Source organism: Stomoxys calcitrans, chromosome 3, assembly GCF_963082655.1.
Source record: "Stomoxys calcitrans chromosome 3, idStoCalc2.1, whole genome shotgun sequence".
Taxonomy (NCBI): domain Eukaryota; kingdom Metazoa; phylum Arthropoda; class Insecta; order Diptera; family Muscidae; genus Stomoxys; species Stomoxys calcitrans.
In genome coordinates, this window is record NC_081554.1 from 29,324,036 (window position 1) to 29,343,029 (window position 18,994).

Below are 18,994 nucleotides of genomic sequence, written 5' to 3' on the forward strand. Positions count from 1 at the left end.
ACGATTTTTCAAAATTTGTTTTACCAAACCTTTTTTTGCCAGACTCTCTTCAATTTGAGCCCAAGAACATAATTCTAGCACTTTCCTTTCGCGCTGGGCAAATATGTACCATTTCGTACTTTTTAGTACCTAAACGTACGAATACCACCAAATCCAGCCTTATCCCGTGCCTATGGCCCAAGACAACATTTGTGCACAATTTCATAATTTTAGCTTTAGCCGTTTGGGCTGGGCGATGATCAGTCAGTCACGCAACTCTTTTATATATTGCCAGCCATAGAATAGGAGATACGATATACTTATCCCGTGGTTCCCTCTCTTTCAACTCGATATGTTGTTTTCTTAGTTTCTCCATTTCGACAACTCTATACTATTACCACAAGGCATAAGATGTGGTTTTATGATACAATACTTTATTTAAATGTAAACTCTATAGTGGTGGTCTACATTTAAAGCCTCAATTTCGCTGTCAACCATTACGGTTATCTCAAAATTATATTTTTAGCAATGTCTTTGAAATTTGACCAAAATAGTTTCCATGGTCTGTTAGAATGTCATTTTGTTTCGAACACCACATATAAACGGAGGCTACACAAAAGTTCTAAATCTAAATCTAAATGAAAAAAAACCAAGACCTTGCTCATTCTAAGTCAACATATAAAATTTAAAATGATTTTACAAAAATTGCTGCTGTTTGTTGTTATATGGGCTATTTTGGCCAATTCCGGTAAGAAAAATATTTAAAAATCGTACTACGTTAATTAAAGACTTATCAAATTTTCGGTTCTTTCTTTAAAGCTTTTGCTTTCTATTGTTATCATTGCAATTCCAAGCACGATGAGCATTGCGGTTATAGATTTTATCATACTAAGCAAATGGACACCCATTGTAGCCATGTATCGCCTCCTGCCACTCTGGGCTCCCTGTTCTTCGGCTCAAGTGCACAGGCTACTGGCTGTATGAAGCAAATTATTCAATCAAGTAAGTAAAAATTTTTATTGAAAGAGCAAAAATGAAAATCCTGATAAAATTTTGAAAAGCGACATCATAAAAACGACAGTTCGAAAAGCATCCATTGATTTAAATGGGTTATAATCTTCCTTTGATCTCATTTGCAAAGTTCTCTGTAATGTTGATTTTCTTATAAGCAGATGACTCACAACCTATGACATGATTCACCCTCGATGTGATTTGAGGCTAAAGCTTATGTTCGAGTCACTGGGAAACACAATTTGGAAGGCCATGGCTCTGGTGTAAATCTCGGCATTGAAATGGGGACTTAACTGGGTTTTTTCCCGATTCAGAGCATAGTATATGGGCATCAATATTCGAAGTTATAAAAAAGAACTAAATTTCATAAAATTCAGACAACAACTGATCTCTCTAACAGTAATCTATCAAGTCATCTATGGGATCATAGTGATCTATATCGGTGTGTGAAATTTTAGAACTGAAAGACGGACAGATGGACAAATAGACAGACAAAGAAATCGACAGATGGACATGGATACCACAGAGCAGCAGCAAGCCACAAAATAAGTGTACTTGGTAGACATACAGCGAATGGTAAGCTAACACCTTATACCCAGGGCTGCGGAGTCGAGTTTTTGAGGCCTGATTCGAAGTCGGTATCAGACTATTGAGCGGAAGCCGGACTTTGGTTCGAAGTGGAACACGCTAACCCCTACTCCGAACCAACTCCGACTCCGGCTTAATACTCCGACTCCGACTTAAACTCCGCCCCAGGGTCGTAGTCGAATGCTATACTCCGAAGCCCTGCTTATACCGGTAATCGATGTTGACGCTTACGACTCCCAACGACCAAAACATAAAATACTCCTTAAAATTCGTTGAGCTACTGCGTTTTTGCTGATGAACATAAAATACTTGCTGGCCGTATTTTACACTTTAAGCAATATTCCCAAGGCCTCACATTGAACGTAACTGAAGACACACACACACACACACAGCTACGCCGTTCAAAGTTATGATAGCGGAAATTAATTTGCATGCTTTGTAATGGGTTGGATAAAGAAAACAAGTAAAAAGGCGTTAAGATTGGTCGGGACGAACTTTGGATACCCAGCACCTCCGGTATATATGTAAACCATCTTTGGTCAAAATCCAGTGAAAAATGTGCATACCTCATGCCCCATAACAGTTATATCGAAATATGTTCCGATTTGGAACAAATTTTAATCAGTACAAGTCATTGTTCAATTGTGTGTAACAAAATATTGGTCTTTTTAGTAGTAGTATAACTAAAAATAAACCGTTCGGAACCATATACGACAAGGGTGTCGAAAAGCCTAACATAAGTCACTGTGTCAAATTTCAGTGAAATCGGATTATAAATGAGCCTTTTCTGGGGCCAAGACTTTAAATCGAGATATTGGTCTATATGGCAACTATATTCCAATCTGGACCGATCTTGGCCAAATTGAAGAAGAATGTCGAAGGGCCTAACACAACTGACTGTCCCAAATTTCGGCGACATCGAACAATATCGAACAATCTAGACAGATCTGAGTCATATTGCAGAAGTATGTCGAGGGGCTTAGCTTAACTGACTGCCCCATATTTCGGCGATATCGGACAATAAATGCGTCTTTTATGGGCCCAAGGACCTAAATCGAGAGATCGGTCTATATGGCAGCTATATTCAGATCTGGACCGATCTGGTCCAAGTTGCAGAAAAATGTCGGAGAGCCTAACACAATTGAAGAAGGACGTTGAAGAGCCTAACTAAACTCGCTGTCTCAAATTTCAGCGACATCGGACAATAAATGCGCCTTTTATGGCCCCAAAACCTAAAACCGAGAGATCGGTCTATATGGCATATTTATATCAAAATCTGGACCGACCTGTGCCATATTGCAGAAATATGTCGAGGGGCTTAGCTTAACTGAATGTCCCATATTTCGGCGATATCGGACAATAAATGCGTATTTTATGGGCCCAAGGACCTAAATCGAGAGATCGGTCTATATGGCAGCTATATCCAAATCTAAACCGATCTGGGCCAAATTGAAGATTTTAGGGAAATCGGATAATATATGTGGCTTTTATGGGCCTAAGACCCTAAATCGGCGGATCGGTCTATATGGGGGCTATATGAAGATATAGTCCGATATAGCCCATCTTCGAACTTAACCTGCAAAAAGAGGATTTGTGCAAAGTTTCAGCTCAATATCTCTATTTTTAAAGACTGTAGCGTTATTTCAACAGACTGACGGACGGACATGTCTAGATCGTCTTAGAGTTTTACGCTGATCAAGAATATATATACAATACTTTGTAGGGTCGGAAATGGATACTTCGATGTGTTGCAAACGGAATGACAAAATGAAAATACCCCCATCCTTCGGTGGTGGGTATAAAAATGGAAGTAAGTGTGTCACTTTTGAGCAGACGGAGACAGACACCACGTACAACACTGATAAAAGCAATTCTCTTTCTAAAATAAAAAACCAAGTGCAAAAAAAAAACAGCAGAGTATATCTATGCCGCTCTACAACACTTGATGTCTCATTCCTCAGCTTGCTTTGGCTTCATATGAAACTCATCTGAGTGGTGCTGATTTGCAAACAATATACGCTGCCCGACGACCAAAATGGAAAACACATCCCAATGCACACATTACTAAAACATTCGGGCATCTTTCACTCCTTTGTATATGTGCGTGTGTTTCGGGATTTCTTTGTTTTAAGGTGGCATGCGTAACAGACAATTGCTTTGACCAAAGTGGCTATTGAGTGCCAAATTTTGGTTCTCATGGAGTTCTCTGATGGATACAAGGACATGAATATACATTGAACTACAGAGAGACAGACGGATCGACAAACAAATGGGCAGATGGTCAATGATGCCATGAAATTGTTTGTCGGCCTAGCGATGTATGACTGTCTACATACATCGCTAGGCCGACAAACAATTTCATGGCAATCAAGAATGTTAATGCTTTGTAGGATCTTAGATTAATATATTGATCCCTTCCCCTTTTTTTGTCAAGGTTTACTAAAGTTTTATTAATTATATAACTCTTTACCCTTTCAGAAACATCTGGTACCCACATTGTGCGTACCTGTTACTTTGGTGATATCTACAACATCACAACTGGCTGCACTCTTAATGCCTTGGATGTTTTGTCTACGCTCGTAAGCTGTGATGTCTGTACCGATTATTTATGCAATGGTGCCACTTCTATAGCCCCACTTGCTGCTGGCGTTTTGGTACTATTTTTAATGGCTCGCATTTTCTCCTAATCTGTATTTGTATATATGAATAATTCAATAATAATTATCTTCTACACAATAGATGAAATGTTGCGATAGTTTATTTGTATGGTTCCTACAGGCAGAAAAACGACTGAAAAGACTTTTTCAAAAATTTATTACAATAAAATGGAGACTATCGAGATGGGCTACGAGAAATGGTTTGAGGACTGACACAAAAATTGATAAGACAAAAATGTTTCAAAATCATGCACCAATCTTATCATTATCATGCACGGACGTTGTTGTAAACATCCTCAACAAACGTGAATGATTCTATGAACATGCGTTGTTGTTTCATGCACCACCCGTTGTGAACATCATCCCTACGAAATGTGTATGTATACCAACCTTAAGTTTAAATGACTTTTTAAACATTGTGTGTGTGTATAGGCGAGCGTGGTGCAAAGTGATAAGGCGTTTGTATACACACAATGGGATTGATGAAACACAGGTTAGATACTCAGCTGCTGAAAAAAAACTTTTGCAATCTTTTTAAAAATGGTGCATTAGAGGTTGTCAGCATGTGAACGATCGTGGACGTTTTGTTCAACACAACTGTTGTTGCAATCTTTTAAAAAATGCTGCACTGGAGGTTGTCAGAATGTGAATGGTCGTGGACGTTTTGTTCAACACAACTGTTGTTGGCTTATAAACATTTGTGGTTGATCTAATAACATCGTGTGTTGGTTCACTTTTATGAACGAATGTGATCACTTTGTCATCGCCGTGTTTGATTTTTTCTATGCGTGAAGAAGCAAAGCCAGTGCTCTTGCGCGAAGATATAAGGTACCGAATTTTCCAGTCTTTAGACGGTACAACTCTGCAGTTTCCGAAAGAAGGCGAAGTATCTTGACTAGTCCTCGAATCGAAGAAATGCCAAGGGGTTTTGTGCACCTTCTACTCCTGCAGAAGGATGTCTATAGGAAGTGGGTAGTTGACCCGAAGATGATTAATTGGGGGTACACGGCCTTTGTGGAAAAGAGAACTTTTACCAGGGAGTTCCAGATGGTGCAAAACACCTTCCGGGATTTCCTTACTGTTCAAAGAAGTCGGAATGAAGGAAGCATTGAGGTCCATACCGCAGATAGCGTTGGAAGCTATGGTAATTATGCAACCTAGTGAGGTCTATATTCGAAACTGTGCCATTAAGGTTGCGATTTAGCTGAGCGAAATCGGCATTCTGAAAAAGATCGGTTACAAACACAGAACCATTCTGATTGCTAAAACAGCGGTGGGTGGGCTAAAGACGGTCGTAGACTTTCTCGCATTGAGGATGTTGTATTTGAAAGGGAGGAGAGAAAGAGAGGAATTGATATCGGTCGAGATTATTTGATATCGGTCGGTCTGTTGGTGATTTAAACATCTTTACCAAAAACAAGTAAAAGAGTGCTAAGCTCGGCCGGGCCGAATCTTGGGAACCCATCACCATGGATTCTGCTGAAATATGGGAGCTATATCTGGTTAAAGACGGATTTGGACAGTACTTGGCACAGTGGAAGTCATAACACTATATGCCAAATCGGATAAAAATCGCGACTTGTTGGGGCTCAAGAAGTCAAATCGGGAGATCGGTTTATATGGGAGCTATATCAGATTCTTGACCGTTTTCAAAAGAACTTTGCCTAGTTGTTACAAGTCATAACAGAACTCCACACGCAAAATGTCAGCCAAATCGGATAAAAATGTGGCTTTCAGGGACTCAAGAAGTCAAATCGGGAGATCGGTTTTCATGGAAGCTATATCAGGTTATAGAGCGATTGCGGATGACAATTGCGGCTTCTAGGGGCTAAATACGTCAAACCGTGAGATCGGTTTGTATGCCAGCTGTATTCTTATCTGAACCGATATGGCCCATTTGCGATCCCCAATGAAGTACATCAATAAGATATACATATGCAAAATTTCAAGCGACTAGCTTTATGCGTTTGACCGCTGTCGTGATTTCCACAGACGGACGGACTGACAGACATGGCTTCTTCGACTCAAAATGTCAAGATGACCAAGAACCTTTATGGGGCCCTAGATCAATATTTCGAGATGTTACAAACGGAATGTCTAGGTTAGTATGACCCCATCCTATAGTGGTGGGTATAGAAATCCTTAATTTCAAGGAAAATATCTTTCACCAAAGAAAATTTTTTCTTGAAAAGTTGAAAATGTATCATTATACCCTACACCACTACTCTGGTACATTATAACTTAGTGAATTTGTTTGTAACACCCAAAAGGAAGACAGATAGACCTATTAATAAGTATACCGATTGACTCAGAATCACTTTCTGATTCGATTTAGCTATGTCCGTCAGTCTGTCTGTCTGTCCGTCCGTCTGTCTGTCCATGTTAATTTGTGTACAAAGTACAATTCGCAGTTTTCATCCGATCGTCTTCAAATTTGGTACAGGCATGTTTTTCGGCCTAGAGACGAAGCCTATTGAAATTGCAAAAAATCGGTTCAGATCTGGATATAGCTCCCATATATATGTTCATCCGATTTGCAGTAATACAGCAATAAAATGGTCTTTTGTTAACCGATTCTCTTGAAATTTCGCAGAAAGGATTTTTTTTCCGACTCTCGATAAGACTGCTGAATTTCATGGATATCGGTTCAGATTTAGATATAGCTCTCACATATATATATAGCCCGATTTTCACTCCTAGAACCACTGCAAGCACATTTATTGACCAATCTTGCCAAAATTTTGCACAACGCTTTTCTCGACGACTACCTCAATATACATAGAGTTTGGTCAAAATCGGTTTAGATTTAGATATAGCTTCCATATATATGTTCGTCCGATTTGCAGTAATATTGCAATAAAATGATCTTTTGTTAACCGATTCTCTCGAAATTTGACGGAAGGAATTTTTTTGCGACTCTCGACATTTCTAATGAATTTCATGTAAATCGGTTCAGATATAGATATAGCTCTCACATATATATATCGCCCGATTTTCACTCCTAGAGCCACTGCAAGCACATTTATTGACCAATCTTGCCAAAATTTTGCACAACGCTTTTCTCGAAGACTACCTCAATATACATACGGTTTGGTAAAAATCGGTTCAGATTGAGATATATTGCAATAAAATGGTTTTTTGTTAACCGATTTTCTTCGAAATTCGGCAGGAGGGATTTTCTCTTCACTCTCAATATTTCTGGTGAATTTCATGGAAATCGGTTCAGATTTAGATATAGCTCTCACATATATATATCGGACGATTTTAACTTCTAGAGTCACAGCAAGCGCATTTATTGATCCATCTTGCCAAAATTTTTCAAAACGCTTTCCTCGACGACTGCCACAGTATCTGAGGAGTTTGCTCGAAATCGGTTCAGATTTAGATATAGCTCTCATATATATGCGTTCGTCCGATTTTGAGATATTTTGCAAAAAAGTCATCATTTGATTTCCGATTCTGTCGATATTCGACAGGAATGATTTTCTTATGACTCTCCACATGAATGATAAATTTCATGGAAATCGGTTCAGATTTAGATATAGCTCTCATATATATGTATCGCCCGATTTTGACTCCTAGAGCCACTGCAAGCACATTTATTGACCAATCTTGCCAAAATTTTGCACAACGCTTTTCTCGAAGACTACCTCAATATACATACAGTTTGGTAAAAATCGGTTCAGATTTAGATATAGCTCCCATATATATGTTCGTCCGATTTGCAGTTATACTGCAATAAAACGGTCTTTTGTTAACCGATTTTCTTGAAATTCGGCAAGAGGAATTTTCTCTGGTGAATTTCATGGAAATCGGTTCAGATTTAGATATAGCTCTCACATATATATATCGCCCGATTTTAACTTCTAGAGTCACAGCAAGCGCATTTATTGATCCTTCTTGCCAAAATTTCGCAAAACGCTTTCCTCGACGACTGCCACAGTATCTGAGGAGTTTGCTCGAAATCGGTTCAGATTTAGATATAGCTCTCATATATATGTTCATCCGATTTTGAGATATTTTGCAAAAAAGTCATCATTTGATTTCCGATTCTGTCGAAATTCGTCAGGAATGATTTTCTTATGACTCTCGACATTAATGATGAATTTCATGGAAATCGGTTCAGATTTAGATATAGCTCATATATATATATATATCGCCGGATTTTCACTTAAAGAGCCACAGCAAGCGCATTGTTTGACCAATTGTGCCAAAATTTTGCACAGCGCTTTCCTCGACGACTACCACATTATCTGAGAAGTTTGCTCGGAATCGGTTCAGAATTAGATATAGCTTCCATATATACGTTCATCAGATTTTGGGTGATTTGCCATAATGTTGTCATTTTTCAACCATAGTTTTCACAGTTTGAACATATTTGCTCGCGGAGGTGCATCAAAATTGGTTCGAAATTGGATATAGCTCCCACATTGTACTTCTTTAGGGAAAATTTTATGGAAATTTTGTCTTTAGGGAAAATTTCATGGAAATTTTGTCTTAAGGGAAAATTGCATGGAAATTTTTTCTGTAGGGAAAATTTCATAGAAATTTTGTTTTTAAGGAAAATTTCATGGAAATTTTGTCTTCAGGGAAAAACTAATGGAAGTTTTGTCTTTAGAGAAATTTTTTCTTAAAGGAAATTTTGTCTTAAGGGAAAATTTCATGGATTTTTTTTAAGGGAAAATTTCATGGACATTTTGTCTTAAGGGAAAATTTCGTAGAAATTTTGTATATAAAGAAATTTTCATAAAAATTTGGTTTTGAATGGAATTTTTGCCCATGGAAATTTTTTCTTTAGGGAAAATTTCATGGAAATTTTGTTTTTTATGGAAAATTTCATGGAAATTTTGTCTTCAGGGAAAAACTAATGGAAATTTTGTCTTTAGAGAAAATTTCATGGAAATTTTGTCTTAACGGAAAATATAATAGAAATTTTGTCTTTAGGGAAAATTTCATTAAGGGAAAATCTCATGGAAATTTTGTCTTAAAGGAAAATTTCATGGAAATTTTGTCTTTAGGGAATATCTAATGGAAATTTTGTCTTTAGGGAAAATTTCATGCAAATTTTGTCTTTAGGGAAAATTTCATGGAAATTTTGTCTTTAGGGAAAATCGCATGGAAATTTTTTCTTCAGGGAAAATTTCATGGAAATTTTGTCTTTAGGGAAAATTTAATGGAAATTTTGTCTTTAGGGAAAATTTTATGGAAATTTTGACTTTAGGGAACATTTCATGAAAATTCTGTCTTAAGAGAAAATTTCATAAAAATTCTGTCTTTAGAGAAAATTTAATGGAAATTTTTTCTTTAGGGAAAATTTCATGGAAATTTTGACTTTAGGGAAAATTTCATGGAAATTTTGTCTTAAGGGAAAATTTCATGGAAATTTTGTCTTAAGGGAAAATTTCATGGAAATTTTGTCTTTGTGGAAAATTTCATGGAAATTTTGTCTTCAGGGAAAATCTCATGGAATGTTTGTCTTTAGGGAAATTCATAGAAATATTGTCTTTAGAGAAAATTTCATGGAAATTTTTTCTTTAGGGAAAATTTCATGGAAATTTTTTCTTTAGGGAAAATTTCATGGAAATTTTGTCTTTAGGGAAAATTTCATGGAAATTTTGTCTTAAGGGAAAATTTTATGGAAATTTTGTCTTAAGGGAAAATTTCATGGAAATTTTGTCTTTATGGAAAATTTCGTGGAAATTTTGTCTTTAGGGAAAATTTCATGGAATTTTTTTTAGGGAATATTTCATGGAAATTTTGTCTTTAGGGAAAATTTCATAGAATTTTTGTTTTAAGAGAAAATTTTATGCAGATTTTGTCTTTAGAGAAAATCTCATGGAAATTTTGAATTAAGAGAAAATTAAAATTTTGTCTTAAGAGAAAATTTGAAGGAGATTTTCTCTTCAGGGAAAATTCCATGGAAATTTTGTCTTTAGGGAAAATTTCATGGAGATTATGTCTTAAGAGAAAATTTTATGGAAATTTTGACTTTAAGGAAAATTTCATGGAAATTTTGTCTTTAAGGAAAATTCCATGAAAATTTTGTCTTTAGGGAAAATTTCATAGAAATTTTGTCTTTAGAGAAAATTTCATAGAAATTTTGACTTTATGGAAAATTTCATGGAAATTTTGTCTTGAGGGAAAATTTCATGGAAATTTTGTCTAAGAGAAAGTTTCATGGAAATTTTGTCTTTAGGGAAAATTTCATGGAAATTTTGTCTCTGGAGATGATTTTATGGAAAATTTCATAGTAAATTTGTATTTAGAGAAAATTTCATGGAAATGTGGGGTATTATACAGTCGGCACCGCCCTACTTTTGCACTTCCTTACGGGTCCTTCAATTAAATTTACATTCTTTGGCGAATCTCTATAATCAGAACAAACATTTTTTTCAGTGTAATGCATTTCTACTTGTCCTGATTGCATAAATTACCATTATAATTGCATCAATGTCATGAAACTAACAACAATAATTTTTTACTCAAACATAGTATAAGCCACAAAGTGCATCCTTCCACTCAAGAACCCTTAAAACCACTCAAACTTGGCAACAAAAATTAACAACCCATGCAGGACATGTAGGAAGCCAACTCTCTTAGACAAAAGTTAAACAAATTCTTGAAAGGAAGTGGCATTCGACTGCAAGCTGCAGTTAAGTAAAGTCATAGAAAAAATACACACTGAAAGAAACAATGGCCAACATAAAATTCTTATTTGCTCTTAGCATTATGGCTACCTTGGCCATCAAGGGTAAGCAGGGACCTCATATGAAATGTGTAATTTTTTCTTAATTTTTAATATTTTTCCTTGCAGTTTTTGCCATTCACTGCTATCAGTGTGGGTCTTTGGGCAAGAAAAAATGTGGTGAACCCTTCAAACCAGAGGAAAATATGAAATTCGATTGCGACAAAGAAGTAGCTCCAAAGTACATAAAAGGATTAGCTGTGGGCGTTAATGCCACCGGTTGCATGATACAAATCGTGGAATCTCGTAAGTGGGTGTATGAGTGTTTCTCTTATTTTTAAAGGGGTTGACCTAAAAAACCGATGGCATTGTAGCTGGCGTCACAATGATTGCAAGCTAAAAAACTAAATGGTCTTTGCATTTGGCGTGGGTCTTCATTTGCATATCAACATTGGAGCGATTCATAACGAAGGAGTTAAAAAGTGAACAACAAAAACGGAACAAACGGAAGTGCATGCATTTTTTGGAATTGTAAAAATCAAGGACATTTTGTGGGAAAGGAATACAGATAGGAAGTTTGATATGAGAATAAAATGAGGATTTAGATGTATTGTTAATTCGGACAAACCGAATAATAACTGCATCCTTAAAGAACTCATGAATCCTATAGGGAGATCGGTTTTTACGGAAGCTATAAAAGGTTGTAGGGAAATTGGGACCACAACCGGCATGAATTTCGAAAATATAACAGAAGTCATCATGGAGCATTTCTAACAAATCCTTTAATAATTGCGGATTCTACTGAGTGTAGTCTGATTCAAGTTTAAAACTGAATGATAAGGGTCTTCCTTCTTAGGGCCGAAACAGTAGGAGCGCGTTTACGGAGCGCGCTCATAACGCCGCGGTGCAAAAATTCAACTCTGTACGCAAATGCCACAAAAACAAGGGGGAAAAGTTAAAAAATTTTAGACTTTGACTCTTAAAAGCTATCGTCATTCTGTGCTGCCGCACATGAACTGGAATTTTTAGACGTCAAAGCTAAAAACTGTTTACGCTTTCATTTTAACATATGATTGCAGAGTTGCATTTTTCAACGCAACGCTCCTCAACGCCTTTATAGTTAAGTTCGAATGGCGTGCCCCAGGGCAAAAACTCTTTAGGGTGGAGTTTCGATATGGTTCAACAGCTTAAATGCAAATGCAAATTATGCCCATGAACATCCTACCAAGTAAGTGGGGCAAACTTCTCACATATCAATGAGTGCAGTCCGATTCAAGTTTTAAGCTCAATGGTAAGGGATCTCCTTTTCATAGCCGAGTCCAAACGGCGTGCCGCAGTGCGACATCTCTTTTGAGAGAAATTTTACATGGCATGGTACCTCACAAATGTTGCCAGCATTGGGAGGAGAAAACCACCGCTGAAAAATTTTTCTGATTGTCTCGCCAGGATTCGAACCAAGGCGTTCAGCGTCATATGCCGACATGCTAACCTCTGCGCTACGGTGGCCTTCTCAAAAGCTTACACTAGGAGGTGATAACCACCGCTGCAAATTTTGTTCAACCTATCGCCAGAATTCGATCCTCTCCCCTAAGTGTCATAATAAGAATTTTGGGTCCAAAATTTATAGTCACTCGTTTGAAAGCTAATGTTTTTCACAGACAAACGAACAGATGGTCGAAGTATTGCAAACGGAATGAAAAAGTTATTATGGTGGGTATTAGTACTGAAACTCTTAAGGTTTTAATTCATAACTTTTTGTGAACCCAAAACCATAAACCGGGTGATCGGTCTACATGGCAACTCTTTCCAATTATGTTCCGATTTGAACCATAATAAGGATGGAAGCATCTCACTCAAGTCACTGTTTCAAATTTCATCAATATGTAGTAATACAGTGTAGCTGACACGAAGTAATACCAATTTAAATGACAAAAATAGGTGGAAAAAATCAAACTTTCAGAATCTATTCAATTTTGCTCGATATGACTACATTTTGCCTTGATTAAAATAAACGAGTTGCAAACTGCACGAATGTAATCTGTCGGTATTTTGGCCCCTCCCGTATAATGGATTTCTTCAGCACATTCATATTTTTAAACCCATCACTATAGGATAAGGGGTCTACTAATCTAGTCATTCCGTTTGTAACACCTCGAAATATTTATCTGCGACCCCATCATTTATGAGCATTCTGAATCATCTTGACATTCTAAGTTGATCAAGCCATGTCCATACGTCCGTCCGTCTATGGAAATCACGATAAGGGTTGAACGCGTACGGCTAACCGATCCAGCCTTGTCCGTCCGTCTGTCCATCCGTCTGTCCATCCGTCTGTCCATCCGTCTGTCCATCCGTCTGTCCATCCGTCTGTCCGTCCTCAGTCCGTCCTCAGTCTGTCCTCAGTACGTCTGTTCTCAGTACGTCTGTTCGTCCGTCTGTCCGTCCGTCTGTCCGTCCGTCTGTCCGTCCGCCTGCTCGTCTGTCCGTCCGTCATATGTCCGCCCGTCTGTCCGCCCGTCTGCCGAAATCACGATAGCGGTTGAACGCGTAAAGCTAGCTGCTTAAAATTTTTCACTGATACTTACTATTGATGTTGGTCGTAGAGGATTGCAAATGGGTCATATCGGTTCAGATTTGGATATAGCTCCTATATAAACCGATCTCCCAATTTCAATTATCGAGCTCCTGGGAACCGCAATTTTTGTCCGAAATTTTGCACAAAGTGTTCTATTAAGAGTTCCAACAACTGTACCAAGTACGGACCCAATCGCTCGAGAACCTAATATATTGGGTTACCCAAAATGTAATTGCGGATTTTTTAAAAGAAAGTAAATGCATTTTTAATAAAACTTAGAATGAACTTTAATCAAATATACTTTTTTTACACTTTTTTTCTAAAGCAAGCTAAAAGTAACAGCTGATAACTGACAGAAGAAAGAATGCAATTACAGAGTCACAAGCTGTGAAAAAATTTGTCAACGCCGACTATATGAAAAATCCGCAATTACTTTTTGGGCAACCCAATAGCTCCCATATAACCTGATCTCCCGACTTGACTTGTTGAGCCCCTTGAAGCCTCAATTTTTATACGATGGGAGCTATAAAGACTTCCAACAACTGTACCAAGTACTGTCCGAATCGATCAAGATCTTGATATAGCTCCCATATAAACCGATCACCCGATTTGACTTGTTGAGCCCCTTGAAACCTCAATTTTCTTACGATTTGCCTGAGATTTTGCACATAGTGTCATATTATGACTTCCAACAACTGTGCTACATACGGTCTGAATCGGTCTATAACCTGATATAGCTCTCATATAAACCGATCTCCCGATGTGACTTCTTGAGCTCCTGGAAGCCCCAATTTTTGTCCAATTTGGCTGAAATTTTGCACATAGTGTTCTGTTATGACTCTCAATAACTTTGCGAGTATGGTCCAGATCGGTCTATAACCAGATATAGCTCCCATATTTTGGCAGAATCCATGGTGGTGGGTTCCCAAGATTCGGCCCGACCGTACTTAGCACGCTTTTATTTGTTCTTGTTTCGTTTTTACCTTCATAAAAGACCCAAATAGAAAAGTCAATAGAATTTGCATTCGGCGTATGTGGATGAAATGAAGTGCGGAACATTGTTTAGCCATTCTTAGTTGTGCCGAGTCTTGTTGATACGTCAGATATACCGACGATAACTTGGCTAAAATTTAGTCAAGTCCATATCTCAAACCTATTTTTACCTATTTTTTAAAAGGATTTTAAGAGCTCTATGTCCTAAAAAAAAGAATCAAGCCAATCGGCCCACAAATTACTGTTTGACAAGAAATTCAAATTTGTACATGCTCTTGGTGACCAGTTTCAAGCACCATGGATCAACCTATGGACTCACTAGGGTCCCCAAATTCTGCATACTTATTGGGAAACACCTTGACATTGACCATGTTAGGTTTAATGTCCATATCTCTATCCGTTCCAGGACTATTTCCACGATTTTTCGACTAAAATTCTCAATGCTCAATTGGGAAATGTTTCTCGTTTGAGAATATCATCATGTTGAGAAATTCACCACGCTCGTGCAAACATTGACACATTGCTCTTTGCTCAAACTTTTTTTGCTTTGGTGTATGATCGTGTACCTTTTTGAAAAGGCGTCACCTTAAGCTCGTTTTTATACAGACCACCATGGGATGGTCTAATCTAGTCACTCTCCATCCGTCCTTCCGTCCGTCTTTGGAAATTACAGCTCGACGTAGGTTGTTATTGATGTTGTACCCACTTTTTCATGTGGAGGTAACGATCCTCGTCAAGCTCCTGTAAGCGAGCAAGCTAGCGGCAACAGGGTGGCCATTGGTTGTTTGAAGACGCAAATAACTCGCCTTGTCATATCGAGCATCATAGGCACTCAATAATTGTGCAAGGGCCTGTGCCGCCCGACTTTACACTGAGACTCACCGCTCGATACCGCTGATTGTACGTGGCTACCGTTGCAGCTACTATTTACGCATGGGGCATTCCTCTGGACGCCCCCCGTAACTCGCTAGCCTTCTCGTAACAGCAATGAACACCACACAGATGGGACTTCAATGTTTCAGCTTCTGTGGTACTCACAGCTATCCAGTGCTTTGGGTCGACGTAGGTCGTCGGGGATTGCAAATAAATCATATCGGTTTCGATTTGGATATACCCCTCATATAAACCGATCCCTAGTTTTAACTTCTTAATATCGTAGAGGCTTCAATTTTCGACCAATTTGATGGTTAAAAAAATCGTTCAAATCCAACTGAGTTAATATCGACAATTTTTTAGCGGAATTCATGGCGGCTCGTCCAAACTTAGCAAGTTTTTACTTGTCCGATATATATGGCATACTTTGGGGGATATTTTCTGATCTTTAACCATTTGAGCGCCACTACTTCGTGGATTTTGTTGAATTTGAGTTTGCACCTGTTGAACCATTTCAGCTGTTGTTGCATTTTATTTTGGACCACCACCATGGCGTTCGGCAACACTACCAGTATCATTATAACGATTTATGGTGCGATAAACAAACATTTTGTTCACTTTGAGGTGTATGTGTCCGTCAACAATAGCCGGTTGTTATGTTCCAGCCAAATTTAAAGCTATCACACTATTACGCTTGAACTCCATCACAAATAACATTCTTTTTTCTGTCAATAAATCAAATATCATGCAGCTGTCATTGTCAGTTTGAAAGATTTTCATGTGTGAACTTGATAACACTTCGTGTCAGCTACCCTGTATATTTTATACTTTTATACTAAGGATTTTTTCTGCGAAATACTTGTCGCCGCTACTATCGCATACCAGTAGTTGGGTATAACATTTCCTTCCATATCCTAAGCACACCATCTGCATTTGTTATCAGATCAGATCAGTCTCTTCAGTAGGATGTGCTTGTACCGAAAACATCGGTTAAATGATTAATTCTTGGGTAGAAATTTCTGACTTCATTCGGATTTATAAACTTCTTGTGTAGTTCACACTCACAACTTTCCACCTACATGTTCTTCTTTCAGAATAGGCATTTCTCCTTTCTCTTTTCTTCTTAAACCCTTCCTTCACCTGACACGTTACTAATTGACGGCAGCGTTACACGGCAAGTTTCATTCTTGACTTCAGAGGCATTTTGATACCTCTGGTCTATACTACGGTTCCCTTGGGAAGTCTTTTGGCACCCGAGTAAGTATTTCGCGACATTTTCCATGAAATGGGCAATAATTTGTCATTGCGCTGCTATATTATTGAGACAATGAGTGCTATATTTAAGCAATTGGATGAGTTGAGTGGGTATTCTGTTACCATCTGTTGCGTTTGCAATTTTCCGACATTCTTCTTTCGTGCAGTGTCAATTAAACCCATCAACCTTTTTCTACACCTCCTCTATATAGAGATCGGAGATTCTCTTCTAGCCAGATTGCCCAGACGAGATAATTTATAAATCTCTTCAGCGTGTCGCTCCGGTTTGAAATGTTAACCCGGCAACCCATTGGTTACTGCTGCCTTGTTGTTCTTTAGCTGGGTCAACAGAATGAGATCAGAGTATCTCATTGTGACAAGGCGACATGCATTTTATACTGTTTTGGTTGTTCAGTCTATCAATTCTTCATTTGTGGTCCGATTTTCAAAATTGATATCATATCATAATTCCACAAGAGGTCATCATTCGCCATATATTCTTTGAACTTCCAGATCAATACTTCAAAACTTTATAAAGTATAATTTCCAACAGTGGAATATCTTCTAATATAACTAAAGTCAATAAAATGCTAATCGAAAATATTGAAAATTTCTTTCCTCTCCTTATTACAGCTCTGGGTGGTGATACGTATATCCTGCGTTCCTGTTACTTTGGCGATACCGTTCACACAGACAATGGATGTGTTTTGGATCCCCAAAACGTGGGACAGAAGCTGGGATCATGTTCTGTTTGTACCACAGATGTCTGTAACTCATCTTCGTCGATAGCCATCCAAGGCATATTAACCGTATTACTATTAAGCTTGACTTTTATGTTTTCTTAAGATAAAATTGTTAATTTAAGCAATTTTTAGCTACTAAGTGTTACTGAACAATGATTTACTTACTCACGCAATGCATGTATTTTTTTCACCATCAATTTGCCTATGAAATGGTTTGCTACAAACTAAAAAAAAGTGTCAGTAATAAAAGAAAACCCCTATATATCAATATTAAATTAACTGTGACTTTATTGACCCAATGGTTCTCGAGAAATTTGGGCCATTTCGTCAATGGTTGCACTGGGAAAATTTGTGTATAACTTAACAGGGAACTACATCGATGCTTCATAACATTCTGAAAACAGATACACATGGTTTGCTTTGGGTGTTTGGATTCCACGAAACCAACCTTATATCACGGTATAAAATGTACATTGGCAAGACAGAATGAGAACAGTCAACTAGAAGCTAGGCTGAATAACAACAAAGCAGCAGGAGCCGAAGGGTTTCCTAAGATCAGACGAAACTCAGGATTTATGTAAATTCGGGAGCTGTAAGTTCAAGCCACATGACGGATGGATAACATAGCGCTAACTTAGCTCCCGACCACGTTGGTGTACGGGAAATAAGAAGGCGGACTAATATGGCAGGATTGGCTCCTCTATAGCAGGAGAGCCGGTCGCCTTCCAAGCATATGTGTCATATGTGGAACTACCAAACAGCCAGTGAGAGGCAACTAAGTGAGTGAATTTTTTCCCTAACTCCATCACTCCATTTTACACATGTAAATTTGCCCATGGGCTTTCCATTAAGGAACAGGGACAAACTTCTTCCATATCACTGAGTGCCGTTCGATTCAAGTTTAAGCGCAATGATAAGTACCTCCTTTTAATAGCAGAGTCCGAACGGCAGAGAGCAGTGAGAGTCACGAATGTCGCCAGCATTAGGAGGGGATAACCACAGCTTAAAAATTTTCCTGATGTTCTTGCCAAGATTTGAACCCAGGTGTTAAGCGTGGACAAAGTCCATTGGACATGCACACCTCTGCGTTGCTGGTATAGCTCTCGTTTAAGTTAGGTTAAGTGAACGAAAAGCGGCTAACAACCACGGAACCTAGAAACTTCCCTCGGAGTCCTTAGATCCATTGTGTTTGCCCTAGAAGAAGGTAGATAAAACAACTAAAAGCGTACTAAGTTCGGCCGGGCCGAATCGTATATACCCTTCACCATGGATCGCATTTGTCGAGTTCTTTTCCCGGCATCACTTCTTAGGCAAAAAAAGGATAAAAGAAAATATTTGCTCTGCTATAAGAGCGATATCAAGATATGATCCGGATTGGACCACAATTGAATTATATATTGGAGACCTGTGTAAAATTTCAGCCAATTCGAATAAGAATTGCGCCATTTGGGGAGTCAAGAAGTAATATAGAGAGATAGATTTATATGGGAGCTGTATCAGGCTATAGACCCATTCAGACCATAATAAACACGTATGTTGATGGTCATAAGAGGATCCGTCGATCGGATAATAATTGCGACCTCTAGAGGCTCAAGAAGTCAAGTCCCCAGATCGGTTTATATGGCAGCTATATCAG

General features: G+C 38.1%; 2 protein-coding genes across 2 annotated transcripts; both read left to right on the forward strand.

The window, feature by feature from the left end:
* The first annotated feature begins 669 nt into the window (after positions 1-669).
* LOC131996013 (uncharacterized) lies at positions 670-4,265 on the forward strand. The gene is made up of 3 exons (XM_059365421.1): positions 670-727; positions 799-981; positions 4,057-4,265. The coding sequence occupies exons 1-3, from the start codon at positions 670-672 to the stop codon at positions 4,263-4,265; spliced, it is 450 nt and encodes a 149-aa protein (XP_059221404.1).
* Positions 4,266-10,883: 6,618 nt separating this feature from the next.
* Positions 10,884-17,633, forward strand: LOC131996268 (uncharacterized). The gene is made up of 3 exons (XM_059365800.1): positions 10,884-10,986; positions 11,050-11,226; positions 17,249-17,633. Exons 1-3 carry the CDS (start codon positions 10,929-10,931, stop codon positions 17,458-17,460), a joined length of 447 nt encoding a protein of 148 aa, XP_059221783.1. The 5' UTR covers positions 10,884-10,928; the 3' UTR covers positions 17,461-17,633.
* The last annotated feature ends 1,361 nt before the right edge of the window (positions 17,634-18,994 follow it).

Coding starts and splice junctions, on each gene's coding strand:
- LOC131996013 (XM_059365421.1), top strand. CDS start 670: ATGATTTTACAAAAATTGCTGCTGTTTGTTGTTATATGGGCTATTTTG. Junction 728..798: donor GGCTATTTTGGCCAATTCCG/GTAAGAAAAATA, acceptor CTTTCTTTAAAG/CTTTTGCTTTCTATTGTTAT. Junction 982..4,056: donor GAAGCAAATTATTCAATCAA/GTAAGTAAAAAT, acceptor TTACCCTTTCAG/AAACATCTGGTACCCACATT.
- LOC131996268 (XM_059365800.1), top strand. CDS start 10,929: ATGGCCAACATAAAATTCTTATTTGCTCTTAGCATTATGGCTACCTTG. Junction 10,987..11,049: donor GGCTACCTTGGCCATCAAGG/GTAAGCAGGGAC, acceptor TTTTCCTTGCAG/TTTTTGCCATTCACTGCTAT. Junction 11,227..17,248: donor GATACAAATCGTGGAATCTC/GTAAGTGGGTGT, acceptor TCCTTATTACAG/CTCTGGGTGGTGATACGTAT.